This window comes from Lutjanus erythropterus, chromosome 3 (genome assembly GCF_056507025.1).
Source record: "Lutjanus erythropterus isolate fLutEry1 chromosome 3, fLutEry1.hap2, whole genome shotgun sequence".
Taxonomy (NCBI): Eukaryota; Metazoa; Chordata; class Actinopteri; order Lutjaniformes; family Lutjanidae; genus Lutjanus; species Lutjanus erythropterus.
The window spans coordinates 29,307,607-29,326,035 of record NC_139319.1 but is presented as its reverse complement, the minus strand read 5'-3'; the positions used below and the strand labels follow the sequence as shown (position 1 = coordinate 29,326,035).

Sequence of the window (18,429 nt, the reverse complement as noted above, 5' to 3'; positions counted from 1 at the left end):
CTTATGGCCATCAAAATTATTTTTTGGCACTTTTTACAAGCTGTAAAACCACCGACAACATCATTCTTACAGTCAGTAGTGCTTAATTATTTTCATTTCTGATTTCTCCAGGAAAAAATACATCAACATATTTTTGTTCTCACCCACCTGCAATTAGTTCTTTTTTTCTGTCTATAAATGATCCGTATATTTATCCTTATCCATATATTTTTTACCCATAACACAACTTTTTTGTGGGTTACCCGACAAGTACCTGAATCGGTGCAGGACTTGTGCTGTCATCATACCACTAGAGGGAGCCAGAGGCCTGTCAAGCTTAGTCAGTAGTAACGTCATGACCCTATATGTGCCATAAATCAGTCTCATATGTGAGTGAAAGGTTTTGATGGTATATAACAATAATTCATGTTCAGGCACACTACCAGGCAAGCAGAGGCTTACCTCAGGAATGTTATTTCATGACAAAAATAGTCGGAATGGGTGCTCATTTTTTACGTTAAATATTAACTTGCCAAGTGCAGTCTTGTAGTTGAATCTGGACTCAGGCGTTTAGATATGAGCCATCTTCATCCCCAGCAGGCAACATCATCTGAGTATTTGATGAGAGCTTTGACAAGATGACATTTAGAGATGAAATGAAAAGAAAAGGATTATATTTAATTTAATTTAATTTAATTTAATTTAATTTACCACAATGAGGTGGCAAATCCCCTGTATCTTTCTTTTAATCTCATTTCTTCTCCTCTAGGTGATCTTTCTTTGAGTGTAGAAGGGTCAGGTGGAGGAGCTGCATCAGGAGGCTCTAGCGGCACGAGCAGCTCAGTACTGATCGCATCCAGCAGCTCCCACGCCACCAGCTCTGGTGGATCCAGAACTGACAAGGGCACCAGAGGCATCAGCATCAGTACTGTAGGAGCTTCCTCTGCCGTATCCTCAGGTGGAGGGAGCTCAGCAGCTTCGAGGGGCTCGGGAGCAGGGTCAGGGTTTATATGTGCTGGAGTGGGATCCTCGAGCATGTCCTCTGGTTTTACAAATGGTGGTGGCAGAGAAGGAAAAAGGGATGGGGGCCTTGGTGCTGTGACAGTTTCAACAGTGACAAAGACCAGCTACACTTCAGGAGGATCTGATGTGAAGAGAGGATCATCCTCAGCAGTCACTTATTCACCCGTACCAAAAGAGAGGAAGGGCATGACAGCCATGACATCAGCTCTTTCAGAGGTTTTTGATGGTTAGTCAGAGGTCAAAGGTTAATTAATTCATAATGCTTGCAATATATGTAGAATGAAAGAGGGACTGAAGGCTAATATGACCTTTATATTTCAGATAGTTCAAGCACAAACTCTTCTCCGGAGTATAACAGGAAGGACTACAGTAAGTTTTACTTGAATCCCAGATTATACTCTGGTATGTGCACATGCAGTATATTCAAACTGTCAGTGAATTTGTTTTTTTTTTCTTACAGGCATTTCAAGTTCTGCCACCAGAGGGAGAACTCCGAGCAGAGGTACACTCACACAGCACACTTAAAGGGATAGTGCATTTACAATACCTGTGATTACATATTATTACAATTTTCACCTTTATTTTACAGATTAGGTTAAAGCAATAACTTGTTCTTTTTGTTTTTAGAGAGTGAGATCAGAGCCAGGCTTCAGAGTGCTTCTCCATCAGCAAGCTGTGAGTCTGACTTGTCATGGCCACGCATATCCATATCAAACAAATCAAGTTTATTTATAAAGCACATTTAAAAACAACCATAGCTGACAACAGTAGACTGCTGTGCTGCACAATAACATGACAAAAATTAAATATCATAACACTGAAAACAGCAAAATAGCAGGAGATGAAATAAAAATACCATATGCAGTGGTGAAATGTAACTTCACTCAAGCTTACTTAACTTGTATCAGTGATTATTACGCTACTGGCAATTATTACATCAATTGATCGAGAAAATAAACAGGAGATTAGTCTAAGACAAAATAATCATCGGCTGAGAGACAAAGACTGCTAAATCATTCAGGCATCACTAATAATAATAATAATAATAATAATAATAATAATAATAATAATAATAATACATACATACAGACATTTTATCTTTGAGTAGGCTTACATTCACTTTTAATATATTTTCCTGGTAATATTTTCTACATTTATTCAAGTGACATTTTAAAGTCAGGACTTTTACTTACAATTATTATTATTATTTTTTTTACAGTGCAATATTGTTATTTTTACTTAAGTAGAGAATCTTCACCACTGCTTATCTGATCTTAAAGAATATGTTTATGTATTGTCATGTTTCTATGTGCTTGTGTAGACTGAGACTGTTATAAAATGGATTCATAACCTATGACTTGAGAAGGTGAAGTCGTAGTAGTTTGATGCCCACTGTGAGCTCTGCTGTACAGGGACGGAGCTGGATGATGTGAAGCGTCTGCTGAGAGGAAACACCTCCACCAGCACCAGCCCCACTCAGTCCCCTAACAACACGATGCCCATCCCCAAGAAGCCCAGCATGGAAACAAGGACCATGTCTGAGAGCTCCAGCACAGGTTCAACCAATCAGCTGTCATTATCTTTAAGACTGATATTAAAATTCAGTCTCATGTGGTCTGCCCTCAGTTTTTAACCGCCGACTCGTCTGTCTACTATTTTTTTTCTGTTTTACATACTAGACCACTACGGCAGCATCTGGTCTGGAGGTGTGAGCAGCAGCTACAGCTACAACACCAACCCCAACAACCTGTCCACTACCTCCACCCTCTACCAGTCAGGTCAGTCATCGATGACAACCAGTAACAAAAGCAAATGACCGCCGGAAGACATAATTGTACAGCTATTGTATTTAACTGCTCTCAAGTAACTGAGTCAGGGTCAAACCTCTGTATGTTTAATAACATGATAAGAAAAAAGATTTGTTTTTACCAGTACAGTGGGTGTAATTTGAATTTTACTTGCACTGCTCACTAAAAAACACTAAAAACTATCTTCTAGATAAACTGGAACATCATTTCTGAGTTCAATACTAAGTTTTTCTGATGTATTTTTTTAACACTTTTGAGAGGAACGTAAGAAATTTAATTCAATTATACCTACTTTTTAAGGTTTGATTTCTCAAAACCTCGGCACATAAAACTAAAAAAAAACCAAATAACTATCTGCCTGGCTGCAAACCACTTGGAGAAGAAAGTCTTTTTGCAGTTTGGATGAACTAACCCTTTAAAGCCAAAGAAACTGTTTTATCACTAAAAAAAATCACTTAAGACATCAAGTGATGCACTCTCCATATACTGTATGTTCCTGCTGTAAATTTAATAAAGAGAAATGTGGGGAAATAACATGAAATAAAAATGAAAGAAAATATCAACAAGAAATTTATTAAACAAAGGCTTTTATCGAATTCCTGCTCTAATCCTTTATCCTGTAACGTTGTTTAAAATAAGACATTTTACATAATAAGCTTCTTGTTATTTGCTGTGGTGTGATGCACCAATGAACATTAGATGTGACCTTAAAGGTGCAACATGTAAGAATTTTGTTTAAAACATTCAAAAATGTACTTAAATTATCAGCAGAATGTGATGAAATAGCAGTTCTGATGTCTGTGTTGTGTTGCAGAGATATAATATGTCATCCCTGCAGCACTCTGTTGGAGTGAAAATGAATTTTTACCTGTTGTGTGATAGTTATAGGAGCAGAATTTATGAAGTTTTTATTTTATTTTCCAGCTGTGACAGGTGGACAAATAAGATGGCTCTCTGTTCTGTCATTTACAGGAGGAGTTCAGAACAACCTGACACTCGGCTCTCCCTCTGTGAACAGTGGACTTTCTGCCAGCAGCACCGGTGAGCTTCTTCCTGTCATGTCACAGCCCGGTGGGATCACACATCCTGACAGTATATGACCATATCGTTTTTTCTGTCTGTCTCAGTTCCTCTGTATGGTGTTCAGAATAACCTGGTCACTACCGGTCCCACTGTCCTCTCCCCCACTGGAACCAGCGCACAAATAGGTAAAGCATGTACTTATCATCTACATGCATGTAAGGATGTACAGACAATCCCCGGCTTTTTGTCTAATCACTCGACAATATCTTATTACTGCAATCACAAACAAATCACAAACTACTGTCTAAATGTGTGTTTTTTTCTCGTCAAAGTTTATGGTGTGCAGAAAAATGCCTCTGGCACTGGACTTAGCACAACCACAGGTGAGGCAATAGAGCTTTAGACAGATTAGGTGGTGTTTAATTCATTAGTTTCATCACTTCTGTTCAACAGGACAAGCCCTAACAATATACACTCATTATAAAATAGTATAGAATATATTATTTTGTGTTGAGAGGCATATGATATGTTGTCATTCAAGAAATTGACTAGAATAACCTCATCAATCAGTAAGTCTTCACTGTGTTTGAGTTTTTAATGTTACGCTGTTTGTTTGTCACAGTGAGACCCAGCAGTCCCGCTCTTGATGAGGCCTCAGGCAAAGACTTTAAGTTTGTGCTGATAGAGAAGGAGAACGCTCCTGTCAAGAAGGAGACGGAGCGGCTGGTCATGACCAAAGATACAGGGAAACAGTTCATGTCTGCTGCACCTGCTAGTGCTTCTGGTAACACTAAATATTACTACATGCTACTGCTCCAGTACCTATGTATCGAAGCCTGTTTCTGCCACATGTCTGTAACGTGATGAAAAGGGATCCTATAAGTCATTATAATGAGAAGTTTTCTGTCAACAATATTTTAGTATCACAAAATAATCTGTATGACACAATATATGTTGAACAGATCAATATTGTGAAATAAATCTCTACAGGGCGATACAGAACACTGACGTGAATTGGAAGGGACTTTAATCATCCTGATGGGGGTTATTTCACATTATTACATGGCCATGTTAGATGTTTGATTCTGATTGGTCAATTACTACAATTTAAGGTCTGTTCTTCATTGTCTGCTATACAGAAATAACAGACTTTAAAATGCTGTACCGGTGCTGACCAATCCGAATCAATTATTTAAGCAGGTGGTGTCAAAAAAGTTACCACAGGGATAACTGACTTGTGGCGGCCAAGCGTTCATAAGACCTGCTTAAAATAATGAGTTAGTATTTCAAAAAATTGGGAAACTTTTTCAAAATACTGACTTTAAATCTAAAAATGATGAGAAACTATTTAGAAAAACATGAGATACTATCTTTACTTTGAGATACTAGGTCATTATTTTGAGAAAAAAATCAAATAATTTTGCAATACCAAGTCATTATTATGAGATGCTATATTATTATTTTGAGATGCTAAGCCATTATTTTGAGAATATTTCTCATTATTTTGCAGTACTAAGTTATTATAATGAGAAAATTATTCATTATTTTGTGAAACTGTTATTATTTTGCAATACAAAGTCAGTATTTTTGAGATCCTATGTTATTATTTTTAAAACGTTTCTCATTCTAATAATTTACAGGATCTTTTTTACAACAACTTGGTGACAATGGGCTCCGATAAAATCACCAAAGATGTGTACTTAACCTTTTTCTATGTATGATTAGTGATGCCATACCTGTAACTGTTGTGTCTCGTAGCTGCCTACTCTGAGGACTCACTGAAGAATGAGAAACTGAAACTATCATCCAGCACAATTGAGGAAGGAACAGATGCTAAATGTAGAGTAACATACAACAAATCCTGTTGTTTTTTAGATTCATCACATACATTGTATCTTGTGTTCGACATCTAATTAATGGCCGTCTCTTTATTTTTGAAGCTGCATCTCTAAAAGTTGCAACGAAAGACAAAGCCACCTATGCAGGTATGTGGACCCATTTTTACTTTTCTCTTTTAATTGCAATCTGTTGTGGGTTATATTTTCTTAGAGTTTTGGGAGAAAAAAAAAAAACAGGACAGAAAATGTGAACCTGTCTGTCAATGTTTGTGTCTCCCAGAGATCCGTGACGATAAATCAGGCCTTGGCTTCCTCTCCTGCTGCAGCTGGTGGAAGTGGCTGCTCGGCCTCTTGCTCAGCCTGCTCCTCCTCCTTGGCCTCCTCTTTGGACTCATCGCTTTGGGTAAGACAGAAATAAACATGCATTTCTTCTAGCAGCATGTTATTTACCTTTGTAGGGGTCACTAAGGATGATCTGCGCATGTCCCTCCTGTCCTCTCAGCTGAAGAAGTGAAACGCCTCAAGAATCGTGTCGATGCTCTTGAGGCCATCGCCGGCACTACGTCCGCCAGGTCCAGCCGCTTGTCGGCCTCCTCTGGCATCAACATCATCGACCCGCTGGACTCGTCATACATCGACAGGAGTTCCTCTGGGAACACTCTGACCCGCTCTGATAATGGGATCAACCTGGGGGCTGTTGGGCCAGGCGGAGGCACAGGCAGTGGACCAGGACAGGACAGCGCTGCCCTGCAGAGAACCGTCCAGCATCTGGTCAGGGCTGAACTCCGCTCAGACGCTTTAAGAGGTTCAGAAATACTAATACATACTGATAAATCAATTCATCTGTCATTGGATATGTTCATATGATTGATCCTAAGTTTTTTCTACTTTTAGAAACACTTGCTTACTCGCTTAAAGGAGAGAGAGGAGAGCCAGGACCTAAAGGCATGTTTGCACAAATCATAAAATAATTTGGAGACTGATATTTTGTTGATGTCCATCATAAGACTGGGTGTTTCTTTATAGGTGATCCAGGGCCGTTGGGACAGAAAGGTGAGGGACTGTCCTGTATGCCAAAGTGTAATCAATGAATACATATAAGAATATACCAAAGATGAGACCAAGTCATTGTTTTGCAAGTCACAGATAAGTCTCAAGTCTTTGCACTCAAGCCCTAAGTCAAGATAGGTAAACCCTGAGTCAAGTCTGAAGTCAAGACCAAGTCCTAAACTTTGAGTATAGAGTCTTAAAAAAGTATAATTCCTTTTTTACCAAATGTAGTGATATTTTAACAACAAAGCCTCGACTCATCATTCTCAGTAGAATTTTGAACAAAGTCTGTAATTTTTGACCTGCACAGTTTTGTATACTGCAGTATGTTTTTTCTTGACCACCACGACATGGTTTTTGATTTTGCACAAAATTAACTTTGATATAATTTTCTCTGGATAACATGACATAGTTCTTCATGGTTCTTACCTGCAACTTGATTGGATGCTGTTGGATCGGTTCAAACAAAGTGGATCTGAGGTATTAAGTGTCAGCTTGGAAATGAATTATGGCACATTTTTAAAAATAACATTCTGTTTAATATTTGGTCTTGGAGAAAGTACCAAATATTTTTAAGTCAATAGACTCAAATCCAAGTGAAATCATGGGTCATTGGTGTTGGTGTTAAAGTCCAAGTCAAGTTGCAAATCCTTCTTGAATTTGTCAAGTCGAGTTTAAAGTCGTTATATTTGTGACTTGAGTCCACACCTCTGTCGTATACATACATGATTATCAAAATCGAGCAGTGCGGGATGTAAGCATCAACCTCTATAAACTGGAACCAACAGCTGTGAATTTGGTCTTTTGCAGGTGATAGCGGATTTCCTGGGCTGCCAGGTAAGAATGAGAGAAAATGTGTTGAAGTGTTTTCCTTCCCACAGAAGTGACAAACTCACTGCTGCTTCTCCACTCGTGTATCTTTTTCCTTCAGGACCTCTCGGACAGATGGGTCACCCAGGTCTGGATGGACCAAGGGGACCAAAGGGAAGTGCAGGTAACATCATTTTCATTGTTCTGTGAGAATTTCTAGACACTGAGGACAAAGGAAAAAATGGGCTGAGTCTCTCTTCTTTCATGAAAAGGTGAACCAGGTCCAGAGGGACCACCAGGCCAGAGGGGCCGGGAGGGACCAATGGGCCCCCGTGGTGAGGCTGGACCACCAGGTTTTGCAGAGAAAGGTAAAACGTGTTTATGACACCAATGTTGATTGAGGTTGAGATGTCCTAAGTCAAGTTCCAAGTCCTAACTTTGAGTTAAGGGTCGTAAACAAGTCATAATGCGCTCTTTACCAAATGTAGAGCCTCGATTTACTGTTCTTTGTGCCACTTCAAATGTCGAATGACATTCAAATAATTATTTGTTGAGGTGTTCACTTTTTGATGATGAAACCGGGTTTTGACAGGATCTCAAGGTGAGCCAGGACGACCTGGTCCTGTGGGTCCTGCTGGACCTGAGGGGCCAAAAGGTAAGGTCAAAGGTCATGATGGAGTTATATGTTGGATCGCATAACATTTAAAGGACTGTACCAGTGTTTTGCATATTTAAGGCATTTACAAACCACTTGAACTTAACGTTGTAAATAAAAGTTTGACATTGATTAAAAAAAATGTCAGTTATATACTGAATGGAAACCATTGGTAGGTTGGGAAAACAAATTAGAGTCAGTGTTGCCTTAAGTTGAAGTGATTTTTAGTAATCCAACTAAAAAGAAAACTGATGTGGTAGAATTGCTGCAATATGTGCATATACTATTATGTTTTCTTCCTGTTTGATTTAGGTGTCAGTGGAGAGCAAGGTGCCATGGGAATCCCTGGTAAAAACTGCATCCCACATGATTTATATGTTTTTGTCTGTTCTTTGGTCCTGATTGGCAGCTGTGTATTAAATTTGTTATATCTGAGTGCAGGTGCTCCAGGTCCAAAGGGTTTCCAGGGTGAAGCAGGAGCTCCAGGAGGAAAAGGTACTTTTTAGGCTTCATCTTCTATTCATTGTAATGGCTCACATATAAACTAGAATACAATCAACTAAAATTGGTCGAAAAAAATTGTGTGGTTACAGGAAATGAGTGATGTAAAATGTGTAACAAAATTAAGGAAATCCACAGAAATGATTAATGTACTGTAATTAATGTAACGATTAAAGTAATGTAATGTCTTTCCAGAACACTACATTTATATGAGTGAGGATCGTTTTTATCTATTTAGACCAAATTACTGGTCACTCCATTAATTCTTTTTATTGTGTTTAATGCAGGTGATCGAGGAACACCAGGGCCGCCAGGAATCAAAGGAGACCAGGGAGAGAGGGGACTACGTGGACCAGCAGGTGTGTTCCAGAATAATTTTATATATAATTCAAAAAATGAATAATAACACAGCATCTCTTAAATTTAAAGGTAGTAAAGATGCCTGTGAAATTCTTTTCCAAAACACAGAGCCCAAACACACTTTGTGCGTTTTGTGTTTGTGTAACTGTATGATTTTAAATGTGTAATTTAGGATGGTTCAGGGTTAGTGTGTTACATTTTAAAAGTCTAGAAAATGTTGAAGGACCAGTGTGTAGGTTAAAAATGTTCATGACACCCACATGTGTGTGGCGACTAGTAGTGAGGTTGTACATTACAACCAACTGAACACTGTTTACCTCACCCTCCCCTTCCAAATGTATAGGAGAAACTACGGTGGCTGTGAAATGTGTGGAAAATGCTAAAGGCCAGGCTGGAGCCAGTGTTTGGTTGGTCTGGTCAGGACTACTGTAGAAACATGGTGGTACAACATGTCTCAATGGACACGCCCCCTCTGTAGATATAAGGAGCTGATAAAAGCTCTGAAAACACAACAATTCTCATTTTCAGGCGATTATAAACAAATTAAAATACTTGTGAATATTATATTCCATATTCTACCAATCAATCCCTGTACATGACACACTGGACCTTTAATTACAATCTCTCCTAACAAAATTATTATGAGTTAGGAAAAAGGGGTTTGATTTTGATGGTTCCTGTTTTCATGATTGAAGGTGAACCGGGACCACCTGGACCACAAGGCTCTACTGGACCAAAGGGATCTAAGGGAACTGCAGGTGAGAAGAGAGCTTCACAATAATAGTCAAAGAAAATATGAGAATAAGATGTCAAGACTCGAGAGGGACATGATGAGGACTCCATCATTTCTCCAGTCAGCTGAGTTTATTCTAATGGCTCCCTAACATGGTTACATACTTGGATACTTAGTGACATGATAATATTAGTTGCCTTTATACTGCATCTGTGAAATGTGTGCTGTGACCAGGCTATAAGAGCGCTATAAAGGTGGATAGTTTGTCATTAACATGGGGAGATCAGTGATATTGAATTGTATGACAAAGAGAGCTATACAGCGATAGAATGTACACAAGACTTTTATGTGTATAGGGGTTTTAACAATGACGTCAGATTATGTGTCTGTTCCTGCAGAAAATGGTTGGAACTGCAGAGATAAGACATGCAACCTCCTGGTTAAGCAACAACTATGACATTTTTTCTGCAGCCGCTGCCAAAGAGAGATAACAAAAACGATCATCTGTTATTTCACTAGAGCTCGTTCCCTCTGTATAAATTGCAGGTGACACAGGTTCGATGGGACTTCCTGGTGTGAGAGGACCACCTGGACTTTCTGGAGATGCTGGTCCCCTAGGTACCACAACACCAAATTATGGCAGCATATATGACTTAATTGTCAATATATATATTATATTTCAAATGTATTTACAAAAGGGATGTCCCATAGCTTATTTTGAATTGATGCAAGCAAACTCACTAAGGATTTATTTTTACCAGGCCATCCTGGGCTTCAAGGACCTCCAGGTATGAGAATATATACCAAAACTATTATTTGTTTTACTCTCTTTACAGTTTAGGTTTTGTATGTTTTGGGCCCTAATATGTATTCTCTTATCCTTTGCCCAAAGGCATTGCTGGAATTCCAGGGCAACCAGGTGTTAAAGGTAATGCCTCATTTTCTTTCAAATGAAAATAGCAATTTCCACATCTACTGTATACTGCCTCAAAAGATGCTGGACACAAAAAGAAATGTGCCACTTCTATCTTGGGCACAGTTTACTTCTAAACATACATTATGTGCATGTGAGCGCTACATCAGAATAACTAGCATTAATGCTAGTTGTGTTAACAAAAGTAAACCTTTTTTTTTTTTTTTTTTTTTTTTTTTTTTTTACAAAAGTTCCCCAAAACTAAGAGTTTAATGTTTACTTGTCTTTTAAAACAGTGGTGTTCATAATTTGAGTATTTTTTAAAGGGCATTTTAAGTGTAGATATAATGTATGTCTATAATATATAGTTTAATTATGTAATATAACATTTTCTTTCAGGTGAACCAGGATTACCTGGCAAAGTTATCACTACAAGTAAGAACAGCAACACTTCTACTAATTACACATGGACAAGTACTGTGCAACCATAGGAAAACACAGTGTCTGTCATTTCTAGGCGGCTCTGAGACTGTGGCCATCCCTGGACCACCAGGTCCTGCTGGGCCTCCAGGTCCTGCTGGAAACCCTGGTCTGTCTGGTCCCATTGGCCCTGCTGGTGTCCCAGGACAACCGGGTAATTCAAACTCTTGATCCATGTTAAGCATCTGAGATGGATCAACTCAATTCAATTGATTTTTAATACATGTTGAAGAGATTATTTTCTCTGGGATTAATCATTAAGGTCCTAAGGGAGAACGAGGAGAGAAAGGGGAAAAAGGAGATAAAGGAGAACAGGGGGAGAAGGGACTTTCTGGTGAGCCTGGTATCAGTGTCACACATTCGGAAACTGTCAGTGCCACCCAAACACGCAGTGCGTACCTCTCCATTTCTTTAATTCAGTGGTAGTATTCAGAATTGGACTGTGTATACAATAATGCACGCTGCTGCATTCTCTGTGTTTTCATTTTCCAACAGAACTTTCCTCAGTGCTTGGACAACCTGGCCCACCAGGTCCTCCAGGGCCTCCTGGAGCACCTGGTCCTCAAGGGCCTCCTGGTAGGTCAAAACCTATCATTTGGCATTTCCAAAAATTTGATACAGTACCTTAGATTAATCTAATGATCATTCAAATGCTGTTGTAACTCTTGCTTAGGTGAGACTACACAGGGTTCTCCAGGACGCAGAGGTCCCCCTGGACCGCCAGGTAAGCAAGTACCTTGGATTACATACAGAGAGATAAATAGGTATGTCATCAGCATACAGCATTATTTAAACAGCATTAGAATAAGAAGTTTTTCCTCTCTCATTTGAAATTGACCTGTCACTGCATTGTTGTCCTCACAGGTGTTGGTTCACCTGGACCCCCAGGAGAGAGAGGAGAACCTGGCAGCTTTGTGCCAACCTCAGGTTGGTGAAAGAAATCTCATTTTAGATGCAGTATAGGTCTTCAGACAACTGGACATTTCATATTTAGCCTCTACTGTCTTGACTTGGCAAGTTTGATGCATTCTTCCCTGTTTTGTCCTAGAAACCTTTTTTGCTGGACCACCAGGACCTCCAGGTGCCCCAGGCCCGAAGGGTTCACCAGGTTGGTTTGATAAATTCATAGGGCTAACTGTACAATGAAAACACACAAAACTAATTAGTAAATGTGGCAGATTTTGGTCAAGATAAGAATTAGGACAGCTCTTTAAAATTATTTAGAACCTCTGGCTCACAGATATTTTCTTTCATCTTATTCATTGTCCTGAGGCGCCCAAGGGATACAAGGGTACCAAGGTGAGAAAGTTTCAAACAATTGCATTCAAGTGTTCAGAAACTACATACTGTGGCTTAATGTAATGATGTTTTTTTTCCAGGTGAACCAGGTCAACCAGGTCTTCCTGGGGGTCCAGGGGAACCAGGTGTTGGTATGTGAAAAACTTTTATAATATTATTTATTATTGTTTTAAAAAAACACCATATGTGAGGGTATTTCTTGATGTAAGAATCACTATTTGTGGACATGGCTCATATAGAAAATGAGTTTAGAGGAAACACATCACTTGACATCATGCGTTCTCTTACTGTTCATCCAAAATATTTGGGGTTATGTTATGTAACTGAGCTAATCCATGCTTTATATATCATAAGCTTGTTGAAAAGGAAAATTACCAAATTAACAGTTTGTTAATTTAGTTTGATGGAAAAATTCCTAGCACAAGGTCCACTTGAAAATTTCCACAGCTTTCAGCGTCACCTGGTGTCTTTGTCATCAGGTGGTGTTTGTTTCAGCTGATTTGATCATGAACCTCTAGGTCTGCTTTATCAGATGCTAAATTGGTGTTTTGAATTCCATGTCAGGTTTTCCAGGTCGGTCTGGACCTGCTGGCCCTCAGGGTCCACCAGGCACAGAAGGGCCACGAGGACCTAAAGGTAAACTCAGCCAAATGTTTTTAGTGACCTTCAAATCCTCATTTATAGACATGCTACAAATCCTCTTATTTAGCCCATGTGCTACTGAACAGGATTTAACCACAATGAATGGATATACATGAACACTTTTTTCTATTCTGTCTTTCCCCTCTCCCCTGTCCCTCTTTGCCCATATTTTCTTATATTCAGAAGTCAACAAATGCTTGTGACACATAGTTTGTCTCTTACATTGTTCATGTGTTCTTTGCAGGTGATGCAGGAGCCCCCGGTGTCCCAGGAATCCCTGGAGCATCCACTGGTGTGACCATCCTTAATATCATATCATATAAAACCCTTCTTGCTGTTTTGAGACAGTATCATAATAATCATTTTCACCAATGTTGTATTTTTAGAAGGTTTACTGGGTTGTGAACAAGCAAAAGCAACTATGGTTGTCAAATATGCTGAGACGTTTGTCAATCATGCAGTCAAATTCTAGAACACACATCTTTTTAAAGCGATTTTTCACCCCGGGGTAGCTCTCAGTGAGAGCTGGAGGGACTTTGACATAGGGTTTGAGAAAAGTGAGCTTACGAGATCTTTGTACAGCATTTTGGGTAATGCAGATGCGAGGTTTTAATAAAGGAGAGATTTGTGTGGAATAAAAACAATGACATTTCTGAGACTGCTTCAACAAATTTTTTAAAAATAGGGGCCTGTTAATTACTAACATCTTTTGGTGAAAGATAGTGTCTCGGCACAGTCCATGAATTGCTGTTTTCAAATCCATGTTTGTGTTGAGTGGCAAATAAAAATGTCCAACTGTTTTGAAACATAAGGTCAGAAATCTTTATTTTGTACCAGGTGGCTCATTCAGTCGTGGCCCACCAGGCCCACCTGGACCACCTGGTCTGCCTGGAAGAGATGGCAGTGGATATGGATCAACTGATGTGGGCCAATACATTGAAGAATATCTTCAGAGTAAGCTATATATTTATTTATTTACATTACCAACTGAAAGTAACAAAAAAGTTTGAGACAAATTGTCTTCACTTGCAGGTGGTGGCTTCAGGCAGCACCTGGCTAAACCGGGTCCACCAGGACCTCCTGGCCCATCTGGTCCTCCAGGGGCTCCAGGGGCATCAGGATCCACAGGGGCCGGGTTGGTCGACGATGTGGCTAAAAGAGTTATAGACTACATGCAGAGTATGTCTGATTCCATAATGATGTTACCACTATTACACAGAATACCTGTATGTGAGAATCAACTGTTTTTAACCGCTATGAAACCCCACTTATAACCTTTATCTGTTCAGGTTTAGGTGGAGGACATCATGGCCCACCTGGCCCTCCTGGTCCACCTGCCTCAATCTCTGTCGATGACATCATCAAACTATTACAACGTAAGTCTCATTTGAGGGTGTGGTTAAAATCCTGAAATTCACACACACACACACACACACACACACACACACACATTTATATAAAATTGACATGAGAGAATAATTTCTTTATCATTTTGTCCAGTGGGTGCCATTAGGACCAGTTATGTTTGCATATGACTTGTACAGATTTTAACCTGTCATGCTTGTGATTAAGGCTGTCCCACTCAAACTTGCATACATTTGAACGGGATAGTACGGTGGCCGACAAGTGCAAACGCGCTGCATATACAGACAGGCGCTACAAATACAGAAACGCGCTGCATATAAGAAAACAGATGCAAAAGGAAATCGCTGCAAATACAGAAACGCGCTGCATAAACAGAAACGTGCTGCAAATACAGAAACGCGCTGCATATAGGAAAACAGATGCAAAAGGAAATCGCTGCAAATACAGAAACGCGCTGCATAAACAGAAACGTGCTGCAAATACAGAAACGCGCTGCATATAGGAAAACAGATGCAAAACGAAAACGCTGCAAATACAGAAACGCGCTGCAAATGAGAAAACAAATGCAAAAAGAAAACGCCGCATATACAGAAACGCGCTGCAAATGAGAAAACAAATGCAAAACGAAAACGCCGCATATACAGTCACACAACGGAAGTGCTCCAGGCCTCTAGGGACAGTGCTGAGCTTTCCCCAGAGAGACAGACAACGGACGAATCAACCTGCGGAGGAGAGGAATAGGCCTACGTGAGAAGTAGAAAGTTATTGGTGAGAGGAAAATTGGAGGCGGGAGAGGCAAAAAATCAGAAAATGTAAATCCGACAAACAAACAAAAATGTAAAAATGTAAAAATGTAAATCAGCTGCACTTTCTTAATACAGTAAAAGATGAGGGCCACGTGGAAAAAAGAAAGAAAGAAAGAAAAAGAAAAAAGAATACGTACTTTTTCATGTAGCCTCTCCCACCTCCAATTTTCCTCTCACCAATAACCTTCTACTTCTCACATTTTTTTTTAGTTTAAAAAACAGTTACGGGATGTTTATTCTTCATAATTACGTTTCCCCTTTCGGGATTTTTTTTTATTTTATTTTATTTTTTTTTTTAAACAAACTTTATTGTCATGTTGAAGACATACAAGGAAACATGACATTATATAAGCAACATGACAACACTCATACATAAAACAACAGTAAAGTACAGGGAGTGCATAATACATAACAGACAGTAAGGATTTTATCTAGTAATATGTGCCATAATATTTTCACGTAGGCCTATTCCTCTCCTCCGCAGGTTGATTCGTCCGTTGTCTGTCTCTCGGGGGAAAGCTCAGCACTGCCCCTAGAGACCTGGAGCACTTCCGTTGTGTGACTGTATATGCGGCGTTTTCGTTTTGCATTTGTTTTCTCATTTGCAGCGCGTTTCTGTATTTGCGGCGTTTTCGTTTTGCATCTGTTTTCCTATATGCAGCGCGTTTCTGTATTTGCAGCACGTTTCTGTTTATGCAGCGCGTTTCTGTATTTGCAGCACGTTTCTGTTTATGCAGCGCGTTTCTGTATTTGCAGCGATTTCCTTTTGCATCTGTTTTCCTATATGCAGCGCGTTTCTGTATTTGCAGCACGTTTCTGTTTATGCAGCGCGTTTCTGTATTTGCAGCGATTTCCTTTTGCATCTGTTTTCTTATATGCAGCGCGTTTCTGTATTTGTAGCGCCTGTCTGTATATGCAGCGCGTTTGCACTTGTCGGCCACCGTAGGGGATAGCCATGGTTTATGTCTGTCTAATGATCTGTGTTATGTAACTGGCGGATAATGATCTTTGCTGAGACCTTTATGTTTGACAAAACTGCTGATTTCCTTGATTTCTTTTCTCGTCTTAAAAATATTGCATATGAGACTGTTTGCCATAGTGTGTCAATTATTTGTGTCCAGGAGAGGACGTGAGAAGATATGTTTCTGGCCCTCCCGGTCCACCAGGACCTCCTGGACCTCCTGGAGCTTCAGGAGCTTCAAGAGCTTCAGGCCATGGAAGCTACACATTCAACACCCAGGAGGTGGCTGAACGTGTCCTCAGTCTCATGAATGGTGAGTGTTACAGAACGCTTCCCATAAAGAGCATTCTGTTGAGAGAACATGATGGTGATTGACTGTGGGACCTGTTTGTCACCAGAGAGAGGGGTGGTAGGTGTCACTGGACCCCCGGGACCTCCTGGGCCTCCTGGTGTTCCTGGAAACTCGTTATCAAGTAAGAAACACAATCAGAACACAGTCAGTTAGTCCCCAACCAGGATCAGGTTTCTGAGCTCATAGTGTTTATGTTCATGTGATGTATTCTAATGTAATTAGCTGAAGTAGTATTCTCAACCTAACAGATGTTCATTGTCATTCTCCAACTAGCTGGATATCAAGCAGTTGTGGGCCCTCAGGGACCTCCTGGTCCCCGAGGTATACCTGGTCCACAGGGTCCGCAAGGACCACCTGGCCCACCAGGATATGGGAACTACCTCACTTCAGACATTCGTGATTACCTGCAGAGTGAGTCGAAACATTTCCTTAATCAGTTCATGAGGAACTCATCTGAGAAAACATACTTAACATTTTGTCTGCCACCACATCTGTTCCAATGTCTTCCTAAAGGTGTCTCCTTCAGAGGCCCCCCTGGCCCCCCAGGGCCTCCTGGACCTGAGGGCCCCCCTGGTCCAATACGTGAACTGGTTTCCTTTGCTGAGCATGCCAACAAACAGGCACTCAAAGCAGAACGACAAGAGTACATCAATAGTGAGTATAAGGGAATACTTCACCGATTTAAAGCTGTAGAAGGTTACACAATTTAGCTCTAAATCTATATTGTGGCCATAGACAGTATAATAACTAGTGGACAGAGTGTCTATGATGTCACCCATAGGTTTCTGAAGAGCTGTTGTGAAGCTCATAGTGCGGCGGCTCTGGCTGTCACCATCCTGGCAGTGTTTGACTCTGCTAACTCTGAGCTAATCCAGTAATGGGCAAAGAGGTGGAGTATGGGTGGAGGTGAGGCTGCCGAATAAAGCTGCTACTTAGCGGCAGGCCCACTGTAATGGCATCCACCTATCACTCAAAGTGGGCATGCTCTTATTTAAGCATAACTTTAAGCCTCAATATAATTTGAACACATGGGTTATACAGAAGTTCACCCCCCATGCAAATGTCATTGATGTGGAAATTAGCTACAGAGACCAAAATTGCTTTTTGTGCTGTAAAATTGGCTATCTTAGTATGATGGACTATGGGGATTGACTTGCTTTTGGAGATAGCCTCAAGTGGCCATTCAAGGAACTGCAGTTTTCGCACTTATGCATTGGTTTAACTTTTCAACCCTGGAGGCGGCAGCTTGCTTGTGACTTAGCCTGAGCTAATTCCTAGCCCTTAGACTTATTATTATTCATTTATTAATTTATTTAATCATTTATTTATTTATTTTTTTGCCATATTTAGCAATGCTTATTTTGATGAACCAACCCCTAATAATTGCATAATGGTAGTGGATGGAAACAAGTATTTGTTCACATTTAATTTTGCAGATTTGCTCAAAATTCTGTAAAAATCTGTGATACATTTGGACAGAAATATTGCTAATATTATATGATAAGTTTGGGGGAAACTTATACTTCATATATGGTGGACATCTGGCCCAATGTCAACTAAGTTATTACATCTTCTGAAATCATCTCATGTTGTATTGTTGTCTCCAGATGACCGTTTGAGAGGAGCTATGTTTGGACTTCCAGGTCCACCAGGCCCTCCGGGACCCCCAGGGCACAAGGGAGAGCCTGGTGTGCCCAGCACAGGAGGCTGGAACCTGGATACTGGAGACTACTCCAGTATGGCTGTCAGAGTAACTGATTACATCAAATGTAGGTGACCCAGAGGAATTTTGTTTGAACCACTTGGCACTTTACACCACAACAAATGTTCT

General features: G+C 40.1%; 1 protein-coding gene across 1 annotated transcript in view; it reads left to right on the top strand.

The window, feature by feature from the left end:
• LOC146330212 (uncharacterized) overlaps positions 1-18,429 on the top strand; it is a 28,733-nt gene that overhangs the window by 5,226 nt on the left and 5,078 nt on the right. Inside the window, exons 3-46 of the mRNA XM_084715698.1 lie at positions 749-1,228; positions 1,324-1,371; positions 1,463-1,504; positions 1,630-1,677; positions 2,415-2,558; positions 2,682-2,780; positions 3,783-3,851; positions 3,938-4,018; positions 4,166-4,216; positions 4,456-4,617; positions 5,592-5,672; positions 5,774-5,818; positions 5,952-6,074; positions 6,174-6,476; positions 6,566-6,616; positions 6,698-6,724; positions 7,532-7,558; positions 7,653-7,715; positions 7,804-7,899; positions 8,124-8,186; positions 8,499-8,534; positions 8,628-8,681; positions 8,975-9,046; positions 9,743-9,805; positions 10,327-10,398; positions 10,542-10,568; positions 10,673-10,708; positions 11,093-11,128; positions 11,211-11,327; positions 11,436-11,564; positions 11,669-11,749; positions 11,847-11,897; positions 12,038-12,100; positions 12,222-12,281; positions 12,446-12,472; positions 12,553-12,603; positions 13,952-14,068; positions 14,147-14,293; positions 14,404-14,490; positions 16,407-16,559; positions 16,645-16,719; positions 16,872-17,009; positions 17,112-17,252; positions 18,206-18,367. Of these exons, the coding sequence (XP_084571824.1) occupies positions 749-1,228; positions 1,324-1,371; positions 1,463-1,504; positions 1,630-1,677; positions 2,415-2,558; positions 2,682-2,780; positions 3,783-3,851; positions 3,938-4,018; positions 4,166-4,216; positions 4,456-4,617; positions 5,592-5,672; positions 5,774-5,818; positions 5,952-6,074; positions 6,174-6,476; positions 6,566-6,616; positions 6,698-6,724; positions 7,532-7,558; positions 7,653-7,715; positions 7,804-7,899; positions 8,124-8,186; positions 8,499-8,534; positions 8,628-8,681; positions 8,975-9,046; positions 9,743-9,805; positions 10,327-10,398; positions 10,542-10,568; positions 10,673-10,708; positions 11,093-11,128; positions 11,211-11,327; positions 11,436-11,564; positions 11,669-11,749; positions 11,847-11,897; positions 12,038-12,100; positions 12,222-12,281; positions 12,446-12,472; positions 12,553-12,603; positions 13,952-14,068; positions 14,147-14,293; positions 14,404-14,490; positions 16,407-16,559; positions 16,645-16,719; positions 16,872-17,009; positions 17,112-17,252; positions 18,206-18,367 (4,098 nt within the window). The remainder of the gene's footprint in view (positions 1-748; positions 1,229-1,323; positions 1,372-1,462; positions 1,505-1,629; positions 1,678-2,414; positions 2,559-2,681; positions 2,781-3,782; positions 3,852-3,937; positions 4,019-4,165; positions 4,217-4,455; positions 4,618-5,591; positions 5,673-5,773; positions 5,819-5,951; positions 6,075-6,173; positions 6,477-6,565; positions 6,617-6,697; positions 6,725-7,531; positions 7,559-7,652; positions 7,716-7,803; positions 7,900-8,123; positions 8,187-8,498; positions 8,535-8,627; positions 8,682-8,974; positions 9,047-9,742; positions 9,806-10,326; positions 10,399-10,541; positions 10,569-10,672; positions 10,709-11,092; positions 11,129-11,210; positions 11,328-11,435; positions 11,565-11,668; positions 11,750-11,846; positions 11,898-12,037; positions 12,101-12,221; positions 12,282-12,445; positions 12,473-12,552; positions 12,604-13,951; positions 14,069-14,146; positions 14,294-14,403; positions 14,491-16,406; positions 16,560-16,644; positions 16,720-16,871; positions 17,010-17,111; positions 17,253-18,205; positions 18,368-18,429) is intronic.